The following is a 25109-nucleotide window of genomic DNA, read 5'->3' as shown; positions in this document are numbered from 1 at the left end:
TGATGTAATTCTCATTAGCCGTTTGGCCTTTAAATGAAGTTTGATTCCAAAAAAAAAAACTGCGACCCACGTCAGTAATTACAAGCCATTGATACATAAACACGATAACCGCATAAGTTAAACCAATAATTAGTGGGACCTAAAGTCCAACAACATAGAGCCTCAATCTCGATAAATTTATTATTATTTAGACCTTTAACAAACCAAGTTCAATAAATCGTGGATTTCATTTGGGACCTCGAGGATTTTAGAGTTTATCTCAACAGTATCAACCACTTGGGTAGACAGTAGGAGAGGGAATCGGGCGGGTATGGGCGTCCACGGGTAAAAACACTTTGGGCTCGGGCGGGTCGGGCAGATCTTTTCTTTGGCTATTAGGGTAGTCGGGTAGATCGGGCGGGTAATTTTTAATTTTCCTCTGTCCAAAGCCCGCCCGCACCCGCTAAAGGAGTCGGGTTGTCGGACAATGGGCGGCTCGGGTATCGGGCATAGTTCTTCGTCCAAGTCTAAATATTTTTTTTTATTTGTTTGTTTAGGGAATCAATTCATTTCTCCTTTCATATTTCAGTAGATTGTTATGTTATATATATATATATGCTTGTATTTGGTCTTAGTTATAGATCTTGTTTACGGATTCGTATTAGTCTTAGTTATAGATCTTGTATAGATAATCAGAAACTCATAAATGAATGAGATAGAGAGACAAAGATTAACTAGAGATAAAGAAATAAAAGAAAGAGAAACACTAGCAGAGTACCAGAACGACAAAAAGAGAAACACTAGCAGAGTACCAGAACGACAGAAAGAGAAGTGGAAAAGGCAGAAGTTTAGGGGGAACATGGGGTATTATATATAATAGGGCAATGGTGGAGTTATTAACCCTAGATCTAACGGATGAGCGATATCTTAGAGACCCCTCATCTAACGACATATTTCTCTCCACCTTATTGAAGATTTGAAGTGGATTTCTTCTTTTAGACTTCCTAATGGACCACAAATGGGCGGGTATATATAGGCACCAATCGGACTTGCCCTATCGGATTCGGGTGTGGGCAGGAGGTCGGACTCGGGTGTGGGCGGGAGGTCGGACAAGGGGTTTTATCCGCGCCCGCCCACCAAATTTCATTGGGTCGGGCGGGATCCGCCCGCAACGGGTAGCGGGTGCCCGTGGTCAGTCATGGGCTCGGGTACCCATGGGCGGTTTCGGGCTCGCGGGCAACATTCCCACCCCTAGGTAGACATGGCCATTTGTAAAGGGTATTTGGGTGCCAAGAGCCATCCGCCTAAATTCCGGCGCCCCAAGAAAAGTTCTTGATTACCACCCTCTGGAGATTACTGTATCTAGATTTAATTTCATTCTGCGTGCGTTTTCTGGAGATCATAGATTTAATTTCCTTCCACTCGATCAACATCCGAAGACAAGTTGGGTAACTAATTATTTCTATTCTCTTATGCTGTAAAGTCTCCGATCAAAATTTCAATTTTTCAGAACAACCCAGACATCTAAATCATCCTCTTGCTTTAACAACTGATTTAAGAAAAATCATGATCATAGTGTTTTTTTATCGGGTGCGTCTATAGGCGCCTCCCAAAACTACTGTAGGGGCCTCCCCTCTGTAGGCGCCTCCCTAACCGACTATAGGGGCCTCCCGAGCACCTCCCTCTTCTCCTCCTCTTCTTTGTTTTTCTCGTCATCTCTCTCTACTTTCAATCTGAAAATTAATCCCAAATTTGAAAATCAACCGACTAAAACTCATTCATCTTCAAAAAGATTTAACACAAAAGATTAAACACAAAACGATAATCCATTTTCTATCTCCTTTGGTTTCTTTCTCTCTCTACTTCCTCTCTCTATCTAAAACCATCTTAAACACAAAACTGAACCCTAGATTGACCATCCAATTTCGAAAATTTGGTGAAAAAAACCCTAGATATGTTGTCCAATTTCAAAAATGTGAAGATTTAAAACAAAATTTAAAAATAAATCCATTAATCTATAAAAAAGATCAAACCAACAATAAGAAATAACCAAATCTCTATATTTGAAAGTGTAAAAAAAAATGTGGATTTTGATTGATCTTAACCTAAACTGATTGGTGATGAATCAAAATGCTTTTTGATATTAGAAACAAGTTTTTGAAAGTTGACGACTGTCGGACTCTCCAGTCCGATTTGTTTCGGGCTGGGCCAGTCCGAGACAAAGTTGTGGGCCTCGGACTGGTCTGCCCGAATGGGGGGCGCCTATAGGTGTCGGGTGTTGACTGCTGGTCAAACAGCTACGGGAGGCCCCTATAGCAATTCGGGGAGGCGCCTATAGAGGCGCCCTTTTTTATTTTGTTGTTAAACAATAAAACTTGTGAGGAATCATTAAATTTTGATCATGAAATAACTGATGGTTAGAAGCCATTAAATATTGATTCTTTAATGGAAAAAATTAATCAGGAATCCTCTATTTTACTTCTATGTTCATGGATATGTTAGTCCAAAGGGTGCAAAATTTAGGAGTCCCACAAAAACGAACATTTTAAAATTTGTCTCGAGTCAAATCAAACCTCGAGTCAGATTTCAGGTCTGATTTAGAAAGAAAAAAAAAAGAACAACTTTACCTTAGGAAAACCTTTCATGAATATAGAATTATAATGTCAAAATCATTAGGATTTGGGTTGTTGATTTACTAGCAAAGATGAGGCCAAGCATGAGTATGTATCCCAATAGGTACTTCTTGCTCTGTGGGAGATAGTGTTAGGGTGCTAGCTAATAGATGTAGTCTGGTTCAATGTTACCTGATACGCGGATTGCTTCCTTACGTGGTACGGTTACCACTACGCAATACACCGACACTCAAATATCCCATCTCCATAAAACTTAAAATCTTAACTAGTTGAATAATCTTGTAAGTAACTATCTTACTGGTGGGTCTTATAGGTTTTACAAAGAAATTGGGTTAATTTGGGGTACTGGATCGCAAACCCACCCCAAAAGAGAGGGGAATCCGGTACGCGGTACACAAGGGGGGTTAGAGTATCTGGTAAAGTTGGACTCTGGTTCGATTAAAAAGGAACTGGATTTACTACTGCCTGTTTGTTATTCCTTCCACTTTCTTTACTTGTTTGTTTCTAAGTTGGTAGTGTTTCTTGGGTCTTGCCCCGTAATCATGTGAAGCTAGTCTTTGTTTTTCCATAAGGTCAGATCTGAAATCTGATAGAGGTCTCAAACTCTCAATTGTTTAGAGTAAAATCTTAAAATATTTGTTTTTGTCTAATCGTGTAATGGCCGAATAGGGCATATTTTGGGTCCATCTGACTCAGACGATTCCGATTCATCCAATGAGAAAGCAGGCACCACCAAACATTGCCAAAGGATTGGCAGTAACCAGTAATTCTGCGTCATTCTTCTTTTGATTTTTTGCAGAATAATCCAACAGTGATATAAGGCCCCAGGCTCCACCCGTTTAAGTTTTCTAAATGTATGTGGAGATGGTTATATCGAGCAATACCACGAGAGATTCTTTATTCTCTACAGTCCGTGGAGGTGGTCCATATTCACGAACCCATAGAGGAATTGTATGGGCTTAAGAAAAAATATTGAGTTTGGAAAAATAATTTGATACAGGAATTTCGCGGCAATGACTCTGACTTATTCATGCTATTTAAAGCGTGATTATGGAATCAGGTTAGGCGCATTTCGGGTTTAGATACTTTTTCGTGCCGTCTATTCAATGAGTCATCTTATTTTCATGCTAACGAATAACAGGCCCTAAGAATCTCTTCTATCTTGTCCAAGGTGTTTCTTTTTTAAGTGGTGCTCCTGATCGCTGGACCGCGTAAAAAGTAGACGAATGCCAATCACAAATAGTGTTTTGTGTAAAGGCAACTTTCAAGTCTTGAATGGCTAATCCTTCTTATTCTGATGCTAGAATTGCAACTTGTCATCTTTCGGAAGGTTCATTCTATTTGATTGCATTTCGAGCATCGCGAAAGGAAGGAAACCTTTTCGTTTTAGAAGATTCGACTGCAATCTAGACAGCATGTAGCTAAAAGCCTCTTTCTCAAGTCGGTGACCCTCTCGGGAAAATTAAATGAGAGAGTCTAGAGATAAAGGTCAACTTAGCGCTCGAGCCTTTCTGTTTTACATCTTCATTCTTTCTTTGCCACGGACTCTGTTGTAAAACCGAAGAGGATCAGATGATTAAAACGATTAACTATCAGTTAAACATGTTAGGGATTTCATGGAATATGATTAATCTAAGCTTCTCTCCCGCATATACTAATGGGTTTTAAGTAATGGACTAGAAACCCACTAGGTGAGTTCAAAAAATGAGTTTGCAGAAAAAAAACTGTCTTCTGTAATTAGAACATAATTTGGAGTTTGTAGTGTTTCTCCTATGGTTCTGGTTATGTGTGTGCGTCTTTCTCTGTTGTTTCTTGTTGTTCTTCTATGTAATCTTCTTCTCGGTGCCCTTTAAGTACTTCGGTTAATATATTACCTTTTCCAAAGACAATCGGAGCTCGGGTAATGTTCTAATCAGTTTTAGTTTCTTCCTTGATGTTCTGTTAGTAGGAAAATTGTGTAGTTTATAACTGGATATGTATAGTGCATGCAAATCTCCACAGGTTGTCAAAGCGGAAATGAAGATCTACTTGTGCTGAGTTGAACACGAAGGCCGCCAGACATAAACATTAGAATTCAAGCTGAAAATGAAGGAAACTAAATTTGAAGTTCACAGCAGAATCAAGAGAGAAAATAAAGTAGAAAACCTACAAAAAATCTTCGAAATCGGCAAGTAGCATAACTATGTCCATAAGTTCTTGTCTTCTTCAGCTTTACCCAAATGGGCAAGCGGCACAGCCACGAGGCTCACTTTGAAAGGTCTTATTCTTACTAAGTTAAAAAAAAAATTCGTTCTGATTTATGAAGTCTTTAATTGCAATCACCATTCATTTCAGTTTCTTGAAGAGGACTTTCCATCTAGACTCTCCAATGAGAGTCGTCGAGGGACGATGGCTCGAAGCCTTAAGAGAGATCTAAAACTCCTCAATAGATGAAGGTAAGATCTCTTCATTTTTTTTTTTCTAGTTGTGTGAACTTGAATGATGATCTTATTAATAAGATAATTCTATATTATAATGAAGATTTGTTTCTTAGTCTGACCTCATTAGGAAGTTGGCAAGCCATTAAATATTCCTAGCAAAATAGTGACTTCCCACCACAAAATTGTCTTCACTCTCCCCAACCCAACTTGAACTAATCAATTTGGAGGTTCATTCATTTATTATTTTTGTATTAAATTTTGGTTTATCATGATTTTCTTTGTCACTAACACGACACCGTATTCAATGGTAGTGATTTTAATAATATTATTATTATCATTAGTAGTACTAATAGTACTGGCACTACTCGACGTTTTATACATGAACGCAAAATCTTGAATCATGAAATGGTTCCAAATATTGGACTAAGTAGTTGATACCTCGAATGGAAGATTCTAATGGTAACACATATATCGAAAGTCATGTGATCGTGAGTGGCATAAACATGAGTCCACCGATATTATCGGAATTTATTTATTTCAAGTAGTAAATGGATGAAATTAATTAGGTGAGTCAGTTGCTAACACATGCCTCATTATGGTTTGAGCAATTTTAAACACAAACTCTTTCTTGAGATTCAACCTTCCCTCTATTCACCCCCTTGCTCTTATTTCTTCCTCATCGCTTTCTCTCTCTCTTCTATCTGTCTCTCTCAGTAGGTACTAATTCTTGCATCTAGAAGTTGCATATTATTCACATCAACCATGTCAGAAAAGGTATACAATTTCTATTACTTTATAACCCATTTCTTAATTTGATTTCATATCATCATTAGTTAAGTAGTTCATCAATATGTTGTTTGAGTAGTTCTTTTTTTTTTGGATTATAGATTTCAACATTGGTATTAAAGGTTGATCTTGATTGCCCACAATGCTTCAAGAAGATCAAGAAAATTCTCTCTAAATTCAGTTCTGGTCAGTTCCTCTCTGTCTATCTCTCTCTCTCTCTTTTGCACATAGGGGAACTGAAAATTGGGTTTTCTTTGTGAAATTTGAGAACAATAGATATTCAGAACCAAGTAATTGATGAGAAGCAGAATACAGTGACAATCTCTGGTCCCTTTGATCCTAAATGCTTTTCCAAGAAGCTCTGCTGTAAGGGTGGTAAGACCATCAAAAGCATCGAGATCGTCAAACCCGACCCACCCAAACCACCAGCAGCGAAGCAATCCGAACCAGCTCCAGCACCTGCACCGAAGCAACCCGAACCAGCACCTAAAGAACCAGCACCTAAAGCAAAAGAACCAGAACCCGCAGCTAAGGAACCAAAACCGACGCCCAAGGAACCAGCACCAGCACCCAAGGAACCAGCACCGAAGCAACCAGAGCCAAAGCAACCAGAGCCAAAGCAACCAGAACCAGCACCAAAACCGAAGCAACCAGAACCAGCACCGAAACCGAAGCAACCAGAGCCAGTTTATGTTCCAATTACATTTGAACCAGTACCAGAATATCCACCAGTTTTTGGGGGTTGTTGTGGACAAGGTTATGGTGGGGGACCATGCTACCATGGTTATGGTAATGGTGAGCCAGCACATCGTCCATGTTATGGTGGTGGGGCTGGTGGTGGTTATGGAAGAACCAATAAGGTTTGTTATGTTTCTTCTGATTATTTTAGTGAGGAAAACCCTAATGGATGCACCATCATGTGATATCACATTTTTACCATCTCATTCTTCTATTCAACAAGATTTGTTTCTTTCCTCTCTTCAAGACAAAACTTGTACCATCAAAGAGTTGTCTGTTTCCTAAAAGGAGACTTTGTTTATGTATAATTAGTGGAAATAACACACCCATCCAATATCCATAAGATATATTTTTTAATTTCCAAATAGAAACTAAAATCTTATCGTCTAATAGACGGAAGTTACCAAAGTCATACAAGAGAACAACTTCTACATCATTTAGGTTGAGTTCTCCGTCCCTAACGCAAGTACTTTGGGATGTCGACACATTTTAGGTAGGCTTGCAAGAGTTCTGGCTAAGAGCAAAACTCCATGGTACACTTGTATGGGGGCTAGATCGCTGCATAACTTCTCTCACCTCCCTTAGGTTTAATAGACCTTCATTCAAGGAGGTTTATGTAATTGCAAAGCGCTTTCATATTTGTTGAAATAAAAACGAGAAAACAGTGAACTTTTGAAATAACTAGACCTCCATAAATGGTTTACGAAGATTCATTGTGAGTAACGAAGAGAGAGATTAACTAGAGAGAAGTGCAAGAGAAAAAGAGGAAGAGAGTAATAAATAACAAGTGAAGGTGAGGGCGTCTGCAATCTGTTGGTATAGTGGTTGACAAAAAAAATTGAAGTGACAATTTTGGAATACGAAAAATGATACTTAAACTTTCATGGATGAAACTATTAAAACTTAACACTACTAGAGCAAACTTAGGGGCTGAAAAGTCTACTAGTCATAAATGAGGAGGCTATTTGCAAAAAATTTCCTCTTTCAAATGAATCTAGATAAGATGTTTGTCCATTTATCTAGATTCTAGAGACCTTGGAGAGTTGAAGAGAAATGGCTTTCCACCTTTCTTCTTCTTCTCACTCTCTCATCGGCCATGACCACCACCACCACCACCACCACCACCCTCTCTGCAACTCTCTTCACTATATTCTCCAATTCACTCCAACCCCATTTTCATGGACACCCAAAAGCTTCAACCATCCCTCAAAACTTAACTCTCTCACAACTAAACCAAAATTTTCACTTTCTGTATCTTCACCTGTCTCTCTTCAAGACTCAATTTCTACAAAATCTTCCTACCCAGATGAAGAAACTACATCTGCAACTAAAAACTATGCTTGGGTTAATCCCAAAAGTTCAAGAGCTTCAGAGCTTCGACAACAATCTTATGATGGAAGGTACTCTTTTCTAACCAAAATTGCAGAATCTCTAGATTCATCTAACCCAACTGAGATTGATGTTTCTAGGGTTTTAAGTAGTTTGAGAGATAACCCATTAGAACAAGATGCTGTTATTATTATCAATAACATGAGAAACCCAGAAACAGCACTTCTTACACTTAAGTTCTTTTTACAGAAATTGAAAGCCAAGAGAGAAGTAATTCTGTATAATGTGACTTTGAAGGTGTTTAGAAAAGTAAGGAACTTTGATGGGGTAGAAATGTTGTTTGATGAAATGCTTGAGAGAGGTGTTAAACCAGACAAGATAACATTTTCCACTATAATTAGTTGTGCTAGGTTATGTTCTTTACCAGATAAAGCTTTAGAATGGTTTGAAAAGATGACAGAGTTTGGGTGTGTACCTGATGATGCTATAAGGTCAGCCATGATTGATGCTTATGGTAGGTTAGGGAATGTGGATAAGGCCTTAAGCTTGTATGAGCAAGCAAAGAGAGAAAAGTGGCGTATCGATGTGGTTACCTTCTCAACTTTGATAAAAATTTATAGTTCATTAGAAGATTTTCATGGAGCATTTAAGGTGTTTGAAGAGATGAAGTCTCTTGGGATGAAACCCAACTTGGCAGTTTATAACATAGTCTTGGATGCTATGGGGAAAGCAAAGAGACCGTGGCAGGTAAAAACTGTTTCTAGAGAAATGGCAAGAAACGGAATTGCACCGACCTTTCCCACTTATGCTGCACTTCTACGAGCTTATGGTAAAGCCCGTTATGCAGAAGATGCGCTAATTGTTTATAGAGAGACAAAGGAAAAGGGTTTGGAATTGAGTGTAGTGCTTCACAATACACTCTTAGCTATGTGTGCAGATATTGGTTATACTTCTGAAGCTATTGAGATTTTCGAAGACTTAAAAAAGTCCGGAACATGTCAGCCTGATAGTTGGACTTATTCATCTATGATTACTATATATTCGAGTAATGGAAACGTTTTGGAGGCAGAGAAAATGTTGAATGAGATGTTGGAAGCTGGTTTTGAGCCTAATATCTTTGTGTTAACATCACTTATTCAATGTTATGGCAAAGTAAATCAAATGGATAAAGTTCTCAAGACATTTGATAGTGTTTTGGAGTTGGGTATAACTCCTGATGATAGATTTTGTGGTTGTCTCCTCAATGTAATGAACCAAACTCCAAAAGAAGAACTCGGGGACTTGATTACGTGCATCGAGAAGGCTAATCCGAAACTTGGTTGCGTGGTGAAGTTATTGGTGGAGGAAGGTAATGAAAGTGCTTTTAATCAAGAAGCTTTTGATCTCATTAACACCATTAGTGTAGACGTGAAGAAAGCTTACTGCAATAGCTTGATTGATCTTTGTGTTAACCTTAATCGATTAGATAAAGCTTGTGAGCTATTAGAACTAGGGTTGAGGCTAGAGATTTACCCGGCTATTCAATCCAAATCTCCAACACAATGGTCACTAAATTTAAAGAGTCTCTCACTTGGAGCAGCGCTTACTGCATTGCACATATGGATGAGTGACTTATCGAAAACACTAGATAACGGGGAAGAGCTTCCACCATTGCTCGGGATCAATACTGGTCATGGAAAACACAATTCAGAAAACGGGTTGGCGGGCGTTTTTGCGAGCCATTTAAGGGAATTGGGTGCTCCATTTCATGAGGCTCCCGATAGACTCGGTTGGTTTAGTACCACAAAAGTTGCAGCTATGTCTTGGTTGGAGTCTAGGAAATCATATGAACCAGTCCCAGATGATTAGAACTTTTCTAAGCTTACGGGCTTTGTCAACAAGGGTGCTTCTTAATTCTACCAAAAACATCAACAAAATGGTGTGTGGTTTCTCTCTCAAACTATAACTACTGTTTGTTCTTTTACTTGTAAACCGGGGAATCCCTTACCGATTGCCTTTATCAGATGTCTGGTAAATCTGATATGCAAGTTGTGACCTTGGGAGTTGGGGGTAATCTACTATATGAACTCTGTTGTGAGCTATGTATGAAATTTTGTTACAAATTGTTAAGAAATAGTTGAATTAGAGCTATTCTAGTTGACTGACTCCCTTCTATGTTTAATATTTGGAGCTTTATTTACTGTAGTTGGCTTTCTGAAAGTTATACCTCGTTTTTTCGACGGGTTCTTTACTTGGAGGCAAATAGATGCTTAATGGAGCGGATATTGCAGTATCTGAAATTTTTTGATATACCTGATATTGAAATGGATAGTAAGTTTGTTGAATGTGTAATAGTAGTACATGTAAATTAGGAAAATAGGTCTTCAAAGTGATGTTTGAAAAATTGTATTTTTGAAGGATGATTTGTTTGAAGAGTTTATACATTTTTTTTTTTTTTTTTGTTGAAGAGTTTATACATGACTAGCCTGCATAAACGATTTATTCTTTGTGATTCTTGCACCTTAATTTTATTGGTTTACCTAGTGAACCTAGAATCTCCTTTGTCCTTTGAGTGTGATAGTATTTAGGTGTGGAAAATTAAAAAAAAAAAAGTATTTAGGTGTGGCAATCTAATATGAAACTTCAGTCAGTACTATCATAGATGGAACAGACACAATAAGAACTGTGGTAAAGATCCCTTGAGAAGTCACAGACTCAGACAAAATCTACTTTATTTAAGCATCTCAAAATAAGTTATAAACTTTGAAAGATGGTACTAAACTACTGGTGTGTTTGGTTGAAGAAATCATTAACTTTTAGAATTCTTGATTTCTATTGACTCCTGAATCCTATGATTCATGAACCCATTCATGTTGCTTGGTCGATTTGGTAACAATCAATTCATGATTATTATTTAAAAAAATTATGGTATTTTTTCTTTCTAAAAGAATAATTTAGGAATACAAGGCTTTTAAAGATATCGTTTTCGAAAAGTTTTGCAAGAAAATTTTGAAAAAACCGAACTTTTGAATTCTCTTTGTTAGGGGAAAACACAGTAAAGAGCTAAAAATCCAACTATTTTATTTTATTTATACCTTAATAACTCAAATTCAATAATTAATGATTCCACATCTTGTAATATCAAACTTGAGACGTCTTTCAACCATATGTGCAACCAAATGTTGACGTTTGGAAAACATTTGAAAAAAAACAAATTATATATTATTGAGAGATGTAAACTCAAACTTATTATAACAACATACTAAATAACTTAAGGATTTTTGAGATAGGGGTCCAAAAAGTGGGGGGTAAAATGAAAAAAAATCCTAAGTTGCCTAAAAATGAGGTGCAGGTCATAATGTCAGGGAAAATATTTGTTTACCTTTTTTTTTTTTTTTTTTTCTTCCTTTCTTGCCCCTCGACTTGACCCAACCCTTCTCTCTCCCACGTTTTTTGAGGGATCATTAAATACCCGTCCCTATCTCACAGGCAATCACATCCTTCCTCCCTTCCATTTCGCGCCAACTGCTTCTTCCTTCTTTCCTTTTCTTTTTCTCTCTAAATTATCCTCCATTAATCCTGAGTTTTCCCCCCATTTTGCCATATTTTTTGGCGAAATTTTTTGGATCCCGCTCTTTCTTTATTGATCACTTTCAAAATCTTTGAAAAGTTTTCAAATTTCATCTTCCAACCTATTTATACCACCCACTGTCTTAATATCTTCCAACCAGAATCTGCTCTTATCTTCCAACCTTTTCAGGTAATGCCTCTTAAATGAGCAAATCCTATTTGTCTTCAATGATAGACTTTAAGGAAGCTGAATATTCCATTTGTTCTTTTAAGGAAGATGATAATGCCTTTTGTAAATGAAGAAGCTGAATATTCCATTTGTTTTTTTTTTCGTTTCTGTACATTATCTTTTCATACCTTCTTTATTTTTCTTTTCCCTACAGTATACAATGGATATTGAAGGAATGCTTTCTGGGGACATTGTTGCACGACGTCCTCTCTGGTGAAACAAACTTCAACTTAGTTGTAACAGTATACAATGGATATTGAATTTTGTTTTTTCTTTTCTTTAAATTATCGTTTCATACCTTCTTTATTTTCTCTCTCTATCCAGGTTGGAGCGTGATTTTTTCGGGTATACTTCATCTACTTCTGCTGCAACATCATCTGAAATGATGAACCACAATCACGTATGTAATAAGTAAGTTTGAAACTAATTTGAACTTTACTGTTTCGTTATTGTTTTACTTAAAATTATAATTTGGTGAGTACACATTTTAATTTACCGGAATCCAAACTCTGGTGAGTACATATTTTCATTTACCAGGAACAAAACTGTTTCCTTACCTAATAATAATTTACCTGTGGCATTTATATGAACCAGTAACAAATGTCTAATAAGTATGTGTGGAAGTCATTACATATTGTTGTTTGTTGTGTACTTATAACCATCTCTTACTTTACGGTAAATAAAAAAGTTTTCTGGTTCAGTATACATGAATACTTAAAATTTTGCTGAGTACATATTTATGTTTACCGTGAACAATAATATGGTCAGTAAATATTTATGTTTACCGAAAACAAAACTGTTTCCTTACCTAAATTAAATTTTCTCCTGCCAATGATATGTTTTTCTTGTTCTGATTTATCCGAAAACAATTTTTTTCTGAGTAAAGAGTTTTGTTTTGTGCAGTCTCCCACGGGATTTTTCAAGAAATTCCTCTCTCTTGGTTGAGGATGCATGTACTGCCATTGTCAGGGCTGAACCTCTAAGGTCTGCTAGCTGGCCTGAGGTGTTTACACATTTGGGGCAGGAATTCCCTGGAGGCGCCAACGCCTTTCGAAATGCACTTGGACCATATTCAATAAAGCACGGGTACAATTTTAATTATTTGAAGAATGATCTTGATCGTATTACTTGCGTATGCAAATCCCCAAAATGTTCTTGGACCATTCACGCTGTGGCTCCTCTGAAGTCAAGGTCAATGTTTGTTCTAAAAGCTTACAACCCTCTGCACACATGTCAAGACTTTATAATGTCAGAGAATAAGCCAAGATTATCAACCGAAACTGTTAGCTTATTAATAGTCGATGACATTAGGGAGAATCCGACCAAAAGTACTAAAGACACTGTCAGATCTTTCAAGAAAGACTATGGAATTCAACTCAGCTACTACTATTCATATAAGGCTCGAAACAGGAGTATTTCTTTGGCCTATGGGGAGGAAGTTGATTCTTATGCCAAACTCAACTGGTATGTTGATGCCCTATCACGTTCTAACCCTAATAGTGTAATTGATCTTCAAGTTGATAAAGATTCCCACCGTTTTGTTCGAATATTTATTGCTCTTGGAGCATGCATCCAAGGTTTCAAGCACTGTCGCCCATTGATATTTGTTGATGGTACTTTTGCGAAAACGAAATACAATGGGTGCATTCTTGCAGCTGTAGCGAAGAATGGCAATGATGGTAAGTATTTTACCAATATTTTCCGTCCGGTACACAATTTTATTTACTGGATTTTTTTTTTATTTCCTAACCTAAAGATTTAGGCTGAAATATTAATTAATTTCTTGTTCTTCCTACTGCAATATGTACTTTGCAGGTTTTTTTGTTCTCGCCTATGCTGTCGTTGATGTAGAAAATGATCAAAACTGGACCTGGTTTTTTTGTAACTTGGCGAAAATGGTTGATATTAGTGAGTCTTTGACTTTTATGTCGGACAGGCACAATGGTATTATAAATGCAGTTTCGAACATTTTCCCAACCGCGCACCATTCATTCTGCGTTTGGCATCTAAGAAACAATTTGAATGTACGTGTAAAGAATGGTGCGAAGAAGTCGGACTATTTCCAATCCCTCATGTTTAAGGCGGCAAGAGCCCTTACTATATCAGATTTTCAGAAGTACACTTCTGAACTCGTAGTCATGGGTGGAAATGCCGTGGATGCATTTCTTCACTCTGTAAATCCGGAACATTGGGCTGATGTTTTCTTTCCAGGAAAAAGGTACGGTTTAATATGTTCTTCGCTCTCGGAATCCTTCAATTCGTGGATAAGGGATGAGAGAGTTCTTCCAATAACCGTAATGCTAGATATGTTGAGGATCAAAATTATGAACATGATGAATGCCAGAAGAACTGAGTCGGCAACTTGGGACTCTTTCTTGTGCCCTAAGGTCAACGAAAAAATGCAGTCTAGATTCAACGTTGCCTGTAGCTGGAAGTGCATACAATCAGGTAAATTTGTGTATGAAGTAATGTCCATGCCGAGTCACTCTGTGGACCTTGGGGCTCTTACATGCACATGTCGTAAGTGGCAAGTCCAAGGTATCCCTTGTGAGCATGCCATATTGTGTATTAAAGTGCATGGAGGTGATTCATCATCCTTTTTTGATCCCGCTGTTACAACGGATGCATACTGTAAGACTTATAGTCATTCCATAAACCCTGTCCCATCTTTCGATCAACCAACAACGTTTGAGGAAGCCAGCAAGATACTTCCTCCTTTAACCAAGAAACGTCCGGGCAGACCACGTTCTGTAAGAATTGAAAGTTCTGGAAACTTTAGAAAGAGGCAGCGGATATGCGGTAGGTGTAAAAAACTCTCTTATCACAACCGTGCTTCGTGCAACGAAGCGATATAGTGATTGAAATCGTTTTTATATCAGCAGCAAAAACTAGGGGCACTCTACAACTTTGAAAAGCATTTACAGTGTTGGGAGCTTTTCAAATTTTTGAAGAGAGTCATATTTTAGCCTTGTGCTGCTTGGATTTTTTTTGTATCTTTTGTCGAACTTAATGTATTTGTGTTTAAAGTCAATGTATTATCTTATATTTTGTTAGTGTGTATTGTGCCCGAACATAATGCATTATATGAAACTTTTAGTTTTGTCCAGTACATTTTTCTATTTACCAGAAAGTTTAAGTTTTGTCCAGTAATTTTTTTTATTTACTGGAAAGTTTAAGTTTTTCCAGTGTTCAGAATATATTTTTTTCTAAGTCAAGTCGAGTACATATTTTTATTTACGGAAAATTATTTTATGTTTTGAGAATATATTTTCTCGAAGGGATTTTTTCTAAGTTTTGTCTAGAACATTTTTTTATTTACCGGAAATTATTTTGTTTCCCGTGTTTTTTTGGGACAAAATTTCTAAGTTTTGTCCAGTACATGTGGATTTTCCGTAAAAAATTTCTAAGTTTTTGGGAAAAACAATCTTCTGCCCAAGCTTCGGCATGTTATGTTTTTGAGTAAAAATATGTACTGAATATATTTCGGAAAAATTCTAAGTTTGGTCGAGTACATATTTTTATTTACCGGAAAGTTAAATATTTCCCGGATTTTAGAATATTTTTTCCTAAGTTATGTCAAGTACATATTTTTGTTTACCGGAAATTCTTTGTTTACCGGAAATTCTTTGTTTACCGGAAATTCTTTGTTTTCCCAGCATATTTTATGGAAAATTAACAAGTTTTTTCCAGTGAAAACATATTTTTTTCCAGTACTTAGTAAAACTTTAAAATTTTCACAATAACAAAACTTTCCAAGTTTTTTCCAGTACTTAGTAACAGTTAAAAAACACAAACATAATTTTCACATAAACAACTATTTATGACCCTTCATTTATCATCCTTCTCCATACCTCCTTTGATTCCTCCAAAATTTTGAAAGTTACTTCTACCCTCTTTCTTCTTGCTTTGTCTGCATAAGTTTCCAGCTGCGAGCAGGACCCCAGGAAATTGGACTGGTTGCTTATGTTGAAGATATCCTCCAACTGGAGCATTACGTAGAGTCCACAGTCTGGACTGTTTGATTCAAAAATAAAATGTGAGTTTAAAGAAACTTAATAACTACTGAAGTAAGGAATCTAATTTAACAACCAGGAAAGACTGTTGTGTCACACATTACAACAAACACTTGAAATGCATGGTCATCTTTACCAGGAACCAAAAAACATTTTCAAGGAACAAAACATTTACAATGGATATTGACCGTACACAAAATGATTTACCAGGAATAAAACAATTTACTGAACAAAACATTATTCGCATGAAGAAATCCATATCACTTGGAACAAAATAATTCCAGTACAATAAAATATTTTCAAGGAACAAAACATTTTACAGTAAACAAAATTATTTACCAGGAATAAAACAATTTACAGTGCAAAATATTATTCCCATGAACACTAGACAAATCCAAATCACAGTAAAACAAAATATTTTCAAGAATAAAAAACATTTACCAGAATTTCATTTATTTACCAGGAATATTTTCAACAACAAAAATTTTTTTACCAGAATATGAAACATTTACCAGAATAAAAAACATTTACCAGAAACATTTTCAAGAACAAATGATTTTTTTTCAGTTTCATACCTTCTTCTTTCTTGGACTAGTTCTTCTAGCCAGAATTTCTGCTATAGGTCTTTCCTTTACTGATATATCTCTACCGGAAGTTGGTTCTATGATAGTCACACCCTTTGATTTCTTGTTTGTATCTTTACTTTTCACCATATCTGCGTCAAAGAAATGAAAGATTATACACAAATTTTATGGTTTCTAAAAACTTCTAGGGTTTCTAAAATCTTCTAGGGTTTCAAACAAACAATAAGAGATCATTTCTAAAAACTTTTATGGTTTCTAAAATCTTTCGTCCAAAAAGAAAGATCAATCACCATATCTGCGTCAGAAAGTTAAGTTTTTCACAAATTTTAAAGGTTTCAAAAAACTTTTATCAAAGAAACTTTTATCAAACAAGTTTAGGGGGATGAGATAGAAGTAAAACCTACTTGAATCCCTTCACAAACTTGTAGATTCTTTCTCCAAACAGACTTGAATCTCTTCCTTTTCTTCAAAAAAACTTGAATCCCTTCAGAAGTAAAAGTTGAAGGAGGAAGATGCAGGAGGAAGATGAAGGATGAAGTAAAAGTTGGAGAAAGAAATTTCTTGAGAAGGAGCAAAGTTACCTGGGAAGAGGGACTCGGCGTGGGAAGAAGTTAATGTGGAAGTGACCGTTTGCAGAAAACGTCACTTCCGTCCCTCGAATCAGTCAGAAATCGCGCCAAAAAATTCGCCAAATCCCGGTTAATTTTCAATGGCACGGGGCGTAAATTCGATGAACTTGGGGGCTGTTTCCGTCATTTTAAGTCCCGGCCTGACATTTTGGACCTCTCGTTTATTTATGGGCAACCGTGGACGCCCAGCCCATTTTGGGCCTCTTTTTGGACGTCCAGCCCAATCCCCCATAACTTAAAGTCCAACAAATTTATTATGTACATTTTTAATAACTCAAATTCAATAACGATGCGTTCCACTTCTTCTGGTAATCGAATGAGACTTCTAAAATTTTAGAGTATTTGCCAACACTATCTTTTCTTTTGAGAAATCGATTACGATCTACGTTAGTTACAATGCATTGATACATCATGAAGATGTGATGAGTACGATAACTGCCTAATTTAAATCATAATGAAAGATGCCTAAAATCCGACAACATGAAAGAGGCTTAAAGCTCGACAAATTTATTATATTGCCTAAATTACATAAGATAAATTTTGATGACAAACTGCTTGCACCAAAATTCGATCCCACGATCTCAAAGACTTAAAACGGATGTCCAACGGCTGAACCGAAAGGTTGTGGACTTTGTCAAGACTATGAACTAGGGGGCAACCAAGTGTGGGCTAATTGAATTGCTACCAGGATTCGCATTCAACATCCAAGTAGTGATGACATACTTTCCCATGGCTTTTGGAGGGTAGAGAGTAAAAAAGCTGGGTCCCGCTCCCACATTTATCAGAAGGGGGCATGGTCTACACGTGCCCTAAACGTTCCTTTGGGTCATATTTGTGGCTCTCTTGCGGCCACATATGCACATCCACGTGCCTTGCATACTGAAAAGAAAAGAGTGGGTACCCACCACCCTCCTAATTACTATTACCTTTCTAACTAGCCAATGAATTTTCAACAAAAAAAAAGAAAAAGTAATTAGTCAATGAATTGGTGTATTGAGCATCTCCAAATGCTTGCAAGAGTCAGGATGTTATCCTACTATGTCCTACCGTAGGTGGAGCCAGGACTTCAAATCAAGGTGGACTAGCTCAAAAAAGAAAAAAGATAGAAGCCTAAAAAAGAATTTGATCACAAAATAAAGGGCAAGTTTAGGAGTTGAAATTGAGATCACTTGAAAAGACAAATGTGAAATGATAGAGAAAGGAAAGATAAACTAGTTAGACAAAAACAAAAAATGAAGATGCTTTGGTCGGGATTTGAACGAAGACGTGAAAGTGGACATCCAAGCAAATGAGCAATCAACTAAATTGGCAAAGCTAGCCTGCTTAAGTTGCTTTGTCTAATTAGTTACCATCTGTTTTTCACCCCCTGACTGTAGTCAAGTATAGCCGATGCTTGGCTCTGCCCTTGAGTCTTCCGTTTTATAAGAATGGGGTCATGTTTAAATTTATAAAGATTAGAGGTCTAAAAAGGGAGTTGGTCATAAATTAATGGCTAAAAAAGAAATAATCCAACCTAAATTTCCATAGGTGAGAAAATTAATTTCCATTTTCATAAACTTGAGGAGCTGTTAGTTCACGTGTAGCTATTTAGTGAGCCCATTTCCTGCAACTTTAATGGTCCATCTCCTCATGTCCTTTTCTAAGAATTTTTGTTCCTCTCTTTCTTTTCTTTTGTTGTTTGGGATTTTAATTTCATCTCTCAACTGATTTGAATATTAATACTTGATCATGGAGTGTCATCACCTACTTCAAATCCTTCTCTGGGTTTAGGTTGTTCTTCCTAAACCATATATGCTTATACAATCATACCCATTTTCCAGGATTTCACCACGGGTAATTATACTGCTCTAGTAAGGTTTTCAAGTAGAAAGAGAGACTACCCATAATCCACTTCACAAGAATGAAGTCACTGTAGAACTTTAATCTTTTTTTGTTTTCCTTTTCTCAATTTTGAGGTTGTCATGAAGAATCAAGTCATGGGTGATTATCATCATCTTCTTCTCTAAGCTTACTAATTTGTTATTATCTTAAAACTGTAAATCTATTGCTTAAAATGGTGGGTTTTCCCATTTTTCTTTGATTCCATTAGTTAAATGGACTCTCTTTATAGATGATGATGTTGATTTTGGCTAACTCAATAAATGAAAGGAATATCATTTCAGGTTGATATTTTTGCTTGAGTAGGCCTAAAATTCTTGATATGATCTGAATATCTGATTTTTCTTTTATAGAGATATGAGAGATGTCTTCTAGATCTAATAGACCAAGTAGTTCTAGAATTGGTTCAACTCAATCAAGACATACTGCCAGAATAGCTGCTCAGACAAGTGCTGATGCAAAACTTCAAACAGATTATGAACAATCTCAAAGACAATTCAATTACTCATCTTCCATTGATGTAAACATCTCAAATGATGAAAACAATATACCCAATTCCAATGTTTCTTCATACCTTCAAAAAATGCAGAGAAATAAGCTCATTCAACCATTTGGTTGTTTGATTGTAATTGATGAAGAAAACTTCACTGTTCTTGCTTATAGTGAGAATGCTCCTGAGCTAATGGACTTGACACCCCATGCTGTTCCGAATATCGAACAGAAAGAAGCTCTTGGAATTGGAACAGATGCTAGAACACTTTTTCGATCTTCAAGTTCGTCAGCTTTGCAAAAAGCCACCACATTTGTGGAGCTTAATCTTCTCAATCCGATACTGGTTCATTCTAGGAGTTCTGGTAAGCCTTTTTATGCTATTATGCATAGGATAAATGTTGGTTTCCTTATAGATTTAGAGCCTGTGGATCCTGCCGATGTGCCGATAACTGCAGCTGGGGCTTTAAAGTCTTATAAGCTAGCGGCCAAAGCCATTTCTAGATTACAGTCTCTGCCTAGTGGCAATATCTCACTTTTATGCGATGTATTAGCTAGGGAAGTTAGTGAATTGACAGGTTATGATAGAGTAATGGTGTATAAATTTCATGAAGATGAACATGGGGAAGTAGTGTCTGAGTGTAAGAAATCGAATTTAGAACCTTATCTTGGTTTGCATTATCCAGCTACTGATATACCACAAGCTTCAAGATTCTTTTTCTTGAAGAATAAGGTTAGGATGATTTGTGATTGTTCCGCTCCTCCTGTTAAAGTAATCGAGGATAAGAAATTAGGACAGCAAATGAATCTCTGTGCTTCTACACTCCGAGCTCCTCATGGGTGTCATGTACAATACATGGAAAATATGGGTACGGTTGCATCTCTCGTGATGTCTATGACAATAAACGAGAATGATGATGACGATGAGATCGAGATCACTGAGAAGAAAAAAGGGAAAAAATTGTGGGGGTTGGTAGTTTGCCATCATTTAAGTCCTAGATTTATTCCTTTTCCATTAAGGTATGCTTGCGAATTCTTGGTTCAAGTGTCGGGCATACAACTTAACAAGGAAGTAGAGATGGCGGTTCAGATGAGAGAGAAACATATTTTGCGAACACAGTCTATGCTTTGCGATATGCTCCTTAGAGATGCTCCTGTAGGCATTATTACGCAGTCTCCAAATGTGATGGATCTTGTTAAATGCGATGGAGCAGCCTTATTTTACAAGAATAAGTTTTGGTTACTTGGGGTAACTCCAAGCGAATCACAAATAAGAGATGTAGCTAGATGGATTCTTGATTACCATGACGGGTCTACAGGTTTGAGTACAGATAGTCTCATGGAAGCTGGTTATCGGGGTGCCTCAGTTCTTGCCAACGAAGTTTGTGGAATGGCTGCCATTAATATTACTACAAAAGACTTCCTCTTCTGGTTTCGATCTCAAACGGCTAAAGAACTCAAATGGGGTGGAGCAAAACATGACCCCGTGGATAAAGATGATTCGGGAAAGATGCATCCTAGATCTTCATTTAATGCTTTCTTGGAGGTTGTTAAGTGGCGAAGCTTACCATGGGAAGATGTCGAAATGGATGCTATTCATTCATTGCAGTTGATATTACGCGAATCGTTGAAAAATGAGATTGAAAATGATGTTCGGACAATTGTAACTGCGCAAGAGGTCGATGAAACGGTTCGTGGTATGAATGAACTTTGTACCGTCACTAATGAGATGGTTCGCCTTATTGAGACAGCTTCGGTCCCTATTTTAGCTGTTGATTCTTTTGGTAATGTAAATGGGTGGAACACTAAAGCGGCAGAGTTAACTGAATTGTATGTGCAGCAAGCTATTGGGAAGCCATTAATTCATCTGGTTGAGGATGATTCCGTTGAAGTTGTCAAGAAAATGCTCAACTCATCTCTGCAAGGTAATACTTCGATTTACTCTTCGTCAACCAATTTTTATTATAGTCTCTAGAGTCACCAGTATTTGTTTTGATTGTCTTACAGTTTTACATGAATATGTATCTCATTTTATCTTTCCATGTTCTCAAAGTATTAACGTTCTCCGTTTAATATGATTTATTTGGCAGGCAAAGAAGATAAGAACATCGAAATCAAACTAAAAACTTATGGAGATCAAGAGAAAAATGGTCCTGTATATTTGGTAGTCAATGCATGTTGCAGCAGGGATACAAAGAAAAATGTCATAGGTGTCTGCTTTATTGGACAAGATATAACAGGCCACAAGATCATAATGGACAAATATACCCGTATTCAAGGTGACTATGTCACTATTGTTCAGAACCCCTCCACACTCATTCCTCCAATTTTTATGATAGATGAGTTAGGAACTTGTTTTGAGTGGAACGGTTCCATGAAGAAACTAACTGGTATGAAAAGAGAAGAAACCATTGGTAAAATACTTGTAGGGGAGATATTTGGTCTTCATAATTTTGGTTGTCGAGTAAAAGACCAAGACACATTAACCAAGCTTAGGATATTACTAAATGGTGTAATTTCAGGTCAAGAAAGTGATAAATTGTTGTTTGGGTTCTTCGACAGGAAGGGTAAATTTGTAGATGTATTATTGTCGACAAGTAAGAGGATGGACGAAAAGGGTAGGATCACCGGAGTTCTCGGCTTTTTCCGTTTGGCTAGTTCTGAACTTCAAAATGCTTTACAACTACAAAACATGTCAGAGTTTGCTTCAACAAACAGCCTAAAGGAATTGTCTTATGTTCGTCAAGAAATCAGAAACTCACTTCATGGGATAATGTTCACTCATAGTTTAATGGTGACTTCTGAATTAACAGAAGAACAGAATCAGATTCTGAGAAAGAGTACTCTTTGTCAGGAGCAATTAGCAAGGATTTTAAGTGATGTTAATTTAGAGAGCATTGAAGAGAGGTACACATCTCTGTTGACACTGTTCTCTTATGTCTTTTTTTGGAGCGGATATTTGACGCAAATTTTGGGTCGTTTTCATTCTGTGCAGCTACTTGGAGATGAACATTATCGAATTTAATCTCGGTGAAGTCCTGGAGGCAGTAATAACTCAAGGGACACCTTTAAGTCAGGAGAGACATTTGCGGATTATCCGTGATCTACCTGCAGAAATCTTCTCCATGTATTTATATGGTGACAACTTGAGGCTTCAACAAGTCTTATCTAACTTCTTGACAAATGCAATCATGTTCAGTCCAATATCTGGAGATTCATCAATATATTTCAGAGTCATTCAGACAAAGCAATCTTTAGGGACTGGAATACAAATCGTGCATCTTGAATTTCGGTAATTTCCTTCTTTATTAACTCATGTTCTGGTATGTTAGATATTTGCAGCAAAAGATATCCCGTATTTGGCGGGCAAGAACAAGAACGCGTTGTTTTTCCTGTACTAAACAAATTTTTTTTTTTGTTCTGTCAATATATCTCGGAGTCATCCAAAGAAGAAAACCTTTGAGGTCTGTCAACTTCATCACATATCTTTTAGACGACACTAGATGTGGTTAAGTCGGGCTGATTTTGGCTCCGTTTAAGTCGAAGTTAAATAAAGAGCTCATTGTTTAGAATAACCTGAAACTATTTTGCCACTGGCCAGAAGAAAATATATCCAGACACGTCAGTCTCAGGCGAGTCATATTCAGAGAATAAAAAAAAACCCACCTTAGGCACAAGGCAGCAGAAAAATTTGTGTAAGTACTACATTTACGTGTTTTCCTCTCTTTGGCAGGATTGCACACTCAGCACCAGGTATTCCTGAGGCTTTGATTCAAGAGATGTTTCACTATAGTCAGGGTGTTTCGAGAGAAGGTCTTGGGTTGTATATAAGTCAAAAGCTTGTTAAGATCATGAAGGGAACTACACAGTATCTAAGAGAGGCGAAAACTTCTTCCTTCATCATTTCCTTCGAGTTTCCTCTGGCTCGACAGAGTGAACCCAAGCGATTAAGAATGGTTATACAATAACTAACCAACACGATGTCTACGACCACCCTTCGACGCTCGGCCGAGTTATGTATGTAAATATGTTTCTGTGTTTGTAGGTGCCTTCTAATAGCTTCGGGGGGGGGGGGGGGGGGGGATGTTTTATTCATCGGATGGACACGAAAGGGTTCAGATAAGTGAAATGAAAGAGTGGGTTTAACATAACTCAGTAGACTGTGTGATTGTTGTAACCATAGATATGCACAAAAGGTTGGGCAGAGTTGAGAAAGTTTGTGAGTTGAAATAAATGATTTGAAGGTCATGTCTTAAATTAAACTCCTTTCTTTCTTTTTTCTACTAGATTCATTATAACTGCAATATTTGTAGTGGATTTTTTTTTTCTGCTCAGAGGATTAGTTCTAAATTTTAAGTTCTTCATTCATTTGTCAAAGAGGAGAATACCATGATCAGGAGTCCCTTTTAAGAATTGATAATTGTCACTTGGTTGGCAAATGATGATGCTTAGCCATATACCATTTGAACATAATGAAGCTTCAATGTTTTAAGAAACTAACATTCAATTAATTTTTTTTTTTTAAAAACACGAGAATTAGGACATCCTCATCTATGTGTCATAAAAAATCAAGAATGAAGATTACTAGGACCCTTATTGAAATGAAGGAAAACACATAATGGTCTTTGTTCATTTTAAATTAAAATTTGCTAAAGTCAAAACAGAACTTGAAGAAAGAGAAAACAAATACTAACATTAAAAATTTTCTTTGTCTAGGAAATCAGGAAACCAAGCGTTTCAAAAAGAAGGCAGCAAAACTAAATAAAAACTTATATGCGTGAAAATAACTTGAGAAGGAAGGTGAGGCATTGTTTTTTCTCATGGACTAAGAGCTTGAGCAACATTTTGGAATTGAAAAAGGAAGAATTACACAAATCTACCACGTTTTGATTATAGATTTTTACAAATCAACATTTTTGTTATAATTACTTTTTACATTATGTTCTGTTAGATTTAAATGTATATTGAAAATAACAATCACCCGTGTTTGCTTTGTTCATCAAGGGACAACGAGTTCCAGTTCATAATTGTCCATATGAGCTTGAGCTCATGATTTTTATACTTTTCTGGGATTTGTCAAAAAATTTCCCTTTATAGAGAACCCTCTCCCATATGGAACTTCAACTCTCACAATGTTTTCACCCAAAAAACTCTCACAATGTTTTAGTTCTCCCCAACTCCTCAAAGTTTTTAAATGTAAATAGAAATTAACATCACCCTTAACAGTTCTTAAATCTAAGCACAAAAAAAAAATGAACTTTTGTAGTTTACACTTTAGGTAGGCAAACTCAATAACATTATCATATTTATATAGGATCCGTTTCCAGAAGTTAGAACAATGTATTTCCGTAATTATCCTACACGTTCCAGGTGATTCCTTCATAAAAGATTTATGAGTTAATTTGGATTTGAAATCACACATTCAGAACATGTCGTGTATTTTTATCAATCAAAGGCTTAGATAAGTTTGTTTTTTTTTGAAGTGATTAGATAAGTTTTTATTATGCTGAAAACAGATATTTGTATTATCAATAAAAAAAAAAAGTGGATGATGAGCTTTTTTTTCAATCAGATATCCAATATTATATGATCAATAATACATTTTTCAAAATTTAGATAAGAGAATTCAACCTACGTCGAATGTTAGTTTTTTTTTGTTGAAGAGTGTCCAATGTTAGTTTAACTTTTGAAATCTATAACCTAACATTTAGACCCTTATATATGCCCTACAGTAGCTATTTTGTTACATAAAAACCACAGCTAAATATTAAATCAAAACTAAAAAAAATTGGTGACCGGTTTGGACTATAGCTTGTAAGAACCAGCAACTAGAGTTCAACAAAAAAAAAAAAA

General features: G+C 36.6%; 3 protein-coding genes and 1 pseudogene across 5 annotated transcripts; all 4 read left to right on the top strand.

Moving 5' to 3' along the window:
* The first annotated feature begins 1343 nt into the window (after positions 1-1343).
* LOC147552385 (Heavy metal transport/detoxification superfamily protein) lies at positions 1344-10029 on the top strand. 2 transcript variants are annotated; one of them, XM_086666189.1, is made up of 6 exons: positions 4167-4512; positions 4614-4869; positions 4947-5047; positions 5747-5806; positions 5920-6004; positions 6095-10029. In XM_086666189.1, exons 4-6 carry the CDS (start codon positions 5795-5797, stop codon positions 6739-6741), a joined length of 744 nt encoding a protein of 247 aa, XP_086522315.1. In that variant the 5' UTR covers positions 4167-4512; positions 4614-4869; positions 4947-5047; positions 5747-5794; the 3' UTR covers positions 6742-10029. The 2 variants fall into 2 exon arrangements, with proteins under 2 accessions (XP_086522316.1, XP_086522315.1); XM_086666190.1 differs by lacking the exon at positions 5747-5806 and adding an exon at positions 1344-1427 and having other exon boundaries at positions 2926-4869.
* LOC147552384 (pentatricopeptide repeat-containing protein At4g16390, chloroplastic pseudogene) lies at positions 7610-10029 on the top strand (annotated as a pseudogene). The gene has a single exon (XR_015236966.1). The product of XR_015236966.1 is annotated as a pentatricopeptide repeat-containing protein At4g16390, chloroplastic pseudogene (transcript).
* A 1362-nt stretch (positions 10030-11391) lies between these two features.
* On the top strand, positions 11392-14770 carry LOC147552383 (uncharacterized). The gene is made up of 5 exons (XM_086669992.1): positions 11392-11624; positions 11818-11876; positions 11988-12074; positions 12567-13342; positions 13479-14770. Exons 2-5 carry the CDS (start codon positions 11824-11826, stop codon positions 14516-14518), a joined length of 1956 nt encoding a protein of 651 aa, XP_086526118.1. The 5' UTR covers positions 11392-11624; positions 11818-11823; the 3' UTR covers positions 14519-14770.
* A 3413-nt stretch (positions 14771-18183) lies between these two features.
* LOC147552382 (phytochrome C-like) lies at positions 18184-23590 on the top strand. The gene is made up of 4 exons (XM_086667229.1): positions 18184-21181; positions 21347-22163; positions 22252-22548; positions 22990-23590. Exons 1-4 carry the CDS (start codon positions 19132-19134, stop codon positions 23222-23224), a joined length of 3399 nt encoding a protein of 1132 aa, XP_086523355.1. The 5' UTR covers positions 18184-19131; the 3' UTR covers positions 23225-23590.
* Positions 23591-25109: the final 1519 nt, after the last annotated feature.

The sequence above is a fragment of the Eschscholzia californica genome, unplaced genomic scaffold (genome assembly GCF_041429995.1).
Source record: "Eschscholzia californica isolate CP2 unplaced genomic scaffold, dmEscCali1.0.p SCAF_3, whole genome shotgun sequence".
Lineage (NCBI taxonomy): Eukaryota > Viridiplantae > Streptophyta > Magnoliopsida > Ranunculales > Papaveraceae > Eschscholzia > Eschscholzia californica.
Note: the sequence above shows the minus strand (reverse complement) of the source record. Positions and strands in the feature narration are given on the sequence as shown.

Excerpts from the sequence above, each read along its gene's own strand:
- LOC147552382 (XM_086667229.1), top strand. The coding sequence starts at position 19,132 with ATGTCTTCTAGATCTAATAGACCAAGTAGTTCTAGAATTGGTTCAACT. Across the intron at positions 21,182-21,346 it reads GCTCAACTCATCTCTGCAAG|GCAAAGAAGATAAGAACATC; the intron begins GTAATACTTCGA and ends TTTATTTGGCAG. Across the intron at positions 22,549-22,989 it reads ATCGTGCATCTTGAATTTCG|GATTGCACACTCAGCACCAG; the intron begins GTAATTTCCTTC and ends TCTCTTTGGCAG.
- LOC147552383 (XM_086669992.1), top strand. The coding sequence starts at position 11,824 with ATGGATATTGAAGGAATGCTTTCTGGGGACATTGTTGCACGACGTCCT. Across the intron at positions 11,877-11,987 it reads GTTGCACGACGTCCTCTCTG|GTTGGAGCGTGATTTTTTCG; the intron begins GTGAAACAAACT and ends CTCTCTATCCAG. Across the intron at positions 13,343-13,478 it reads AGCGAAGAATGGCAATGATG|GTTTTTTTGTTCTCGCCTAT; the intron begins GTAAGTATTTTA and ends TGTACTTTGCAG.
- LOC147552385 (XM_086666189.1), top strand. Across the intron at positions 6,005-6,094 it reads TCTCTCTAAATTCAGTTCTG|ATATTCAGAACCAAGTAATT; the intron begins GTCAGTTCCTCT and ends TGAGAACAATAG.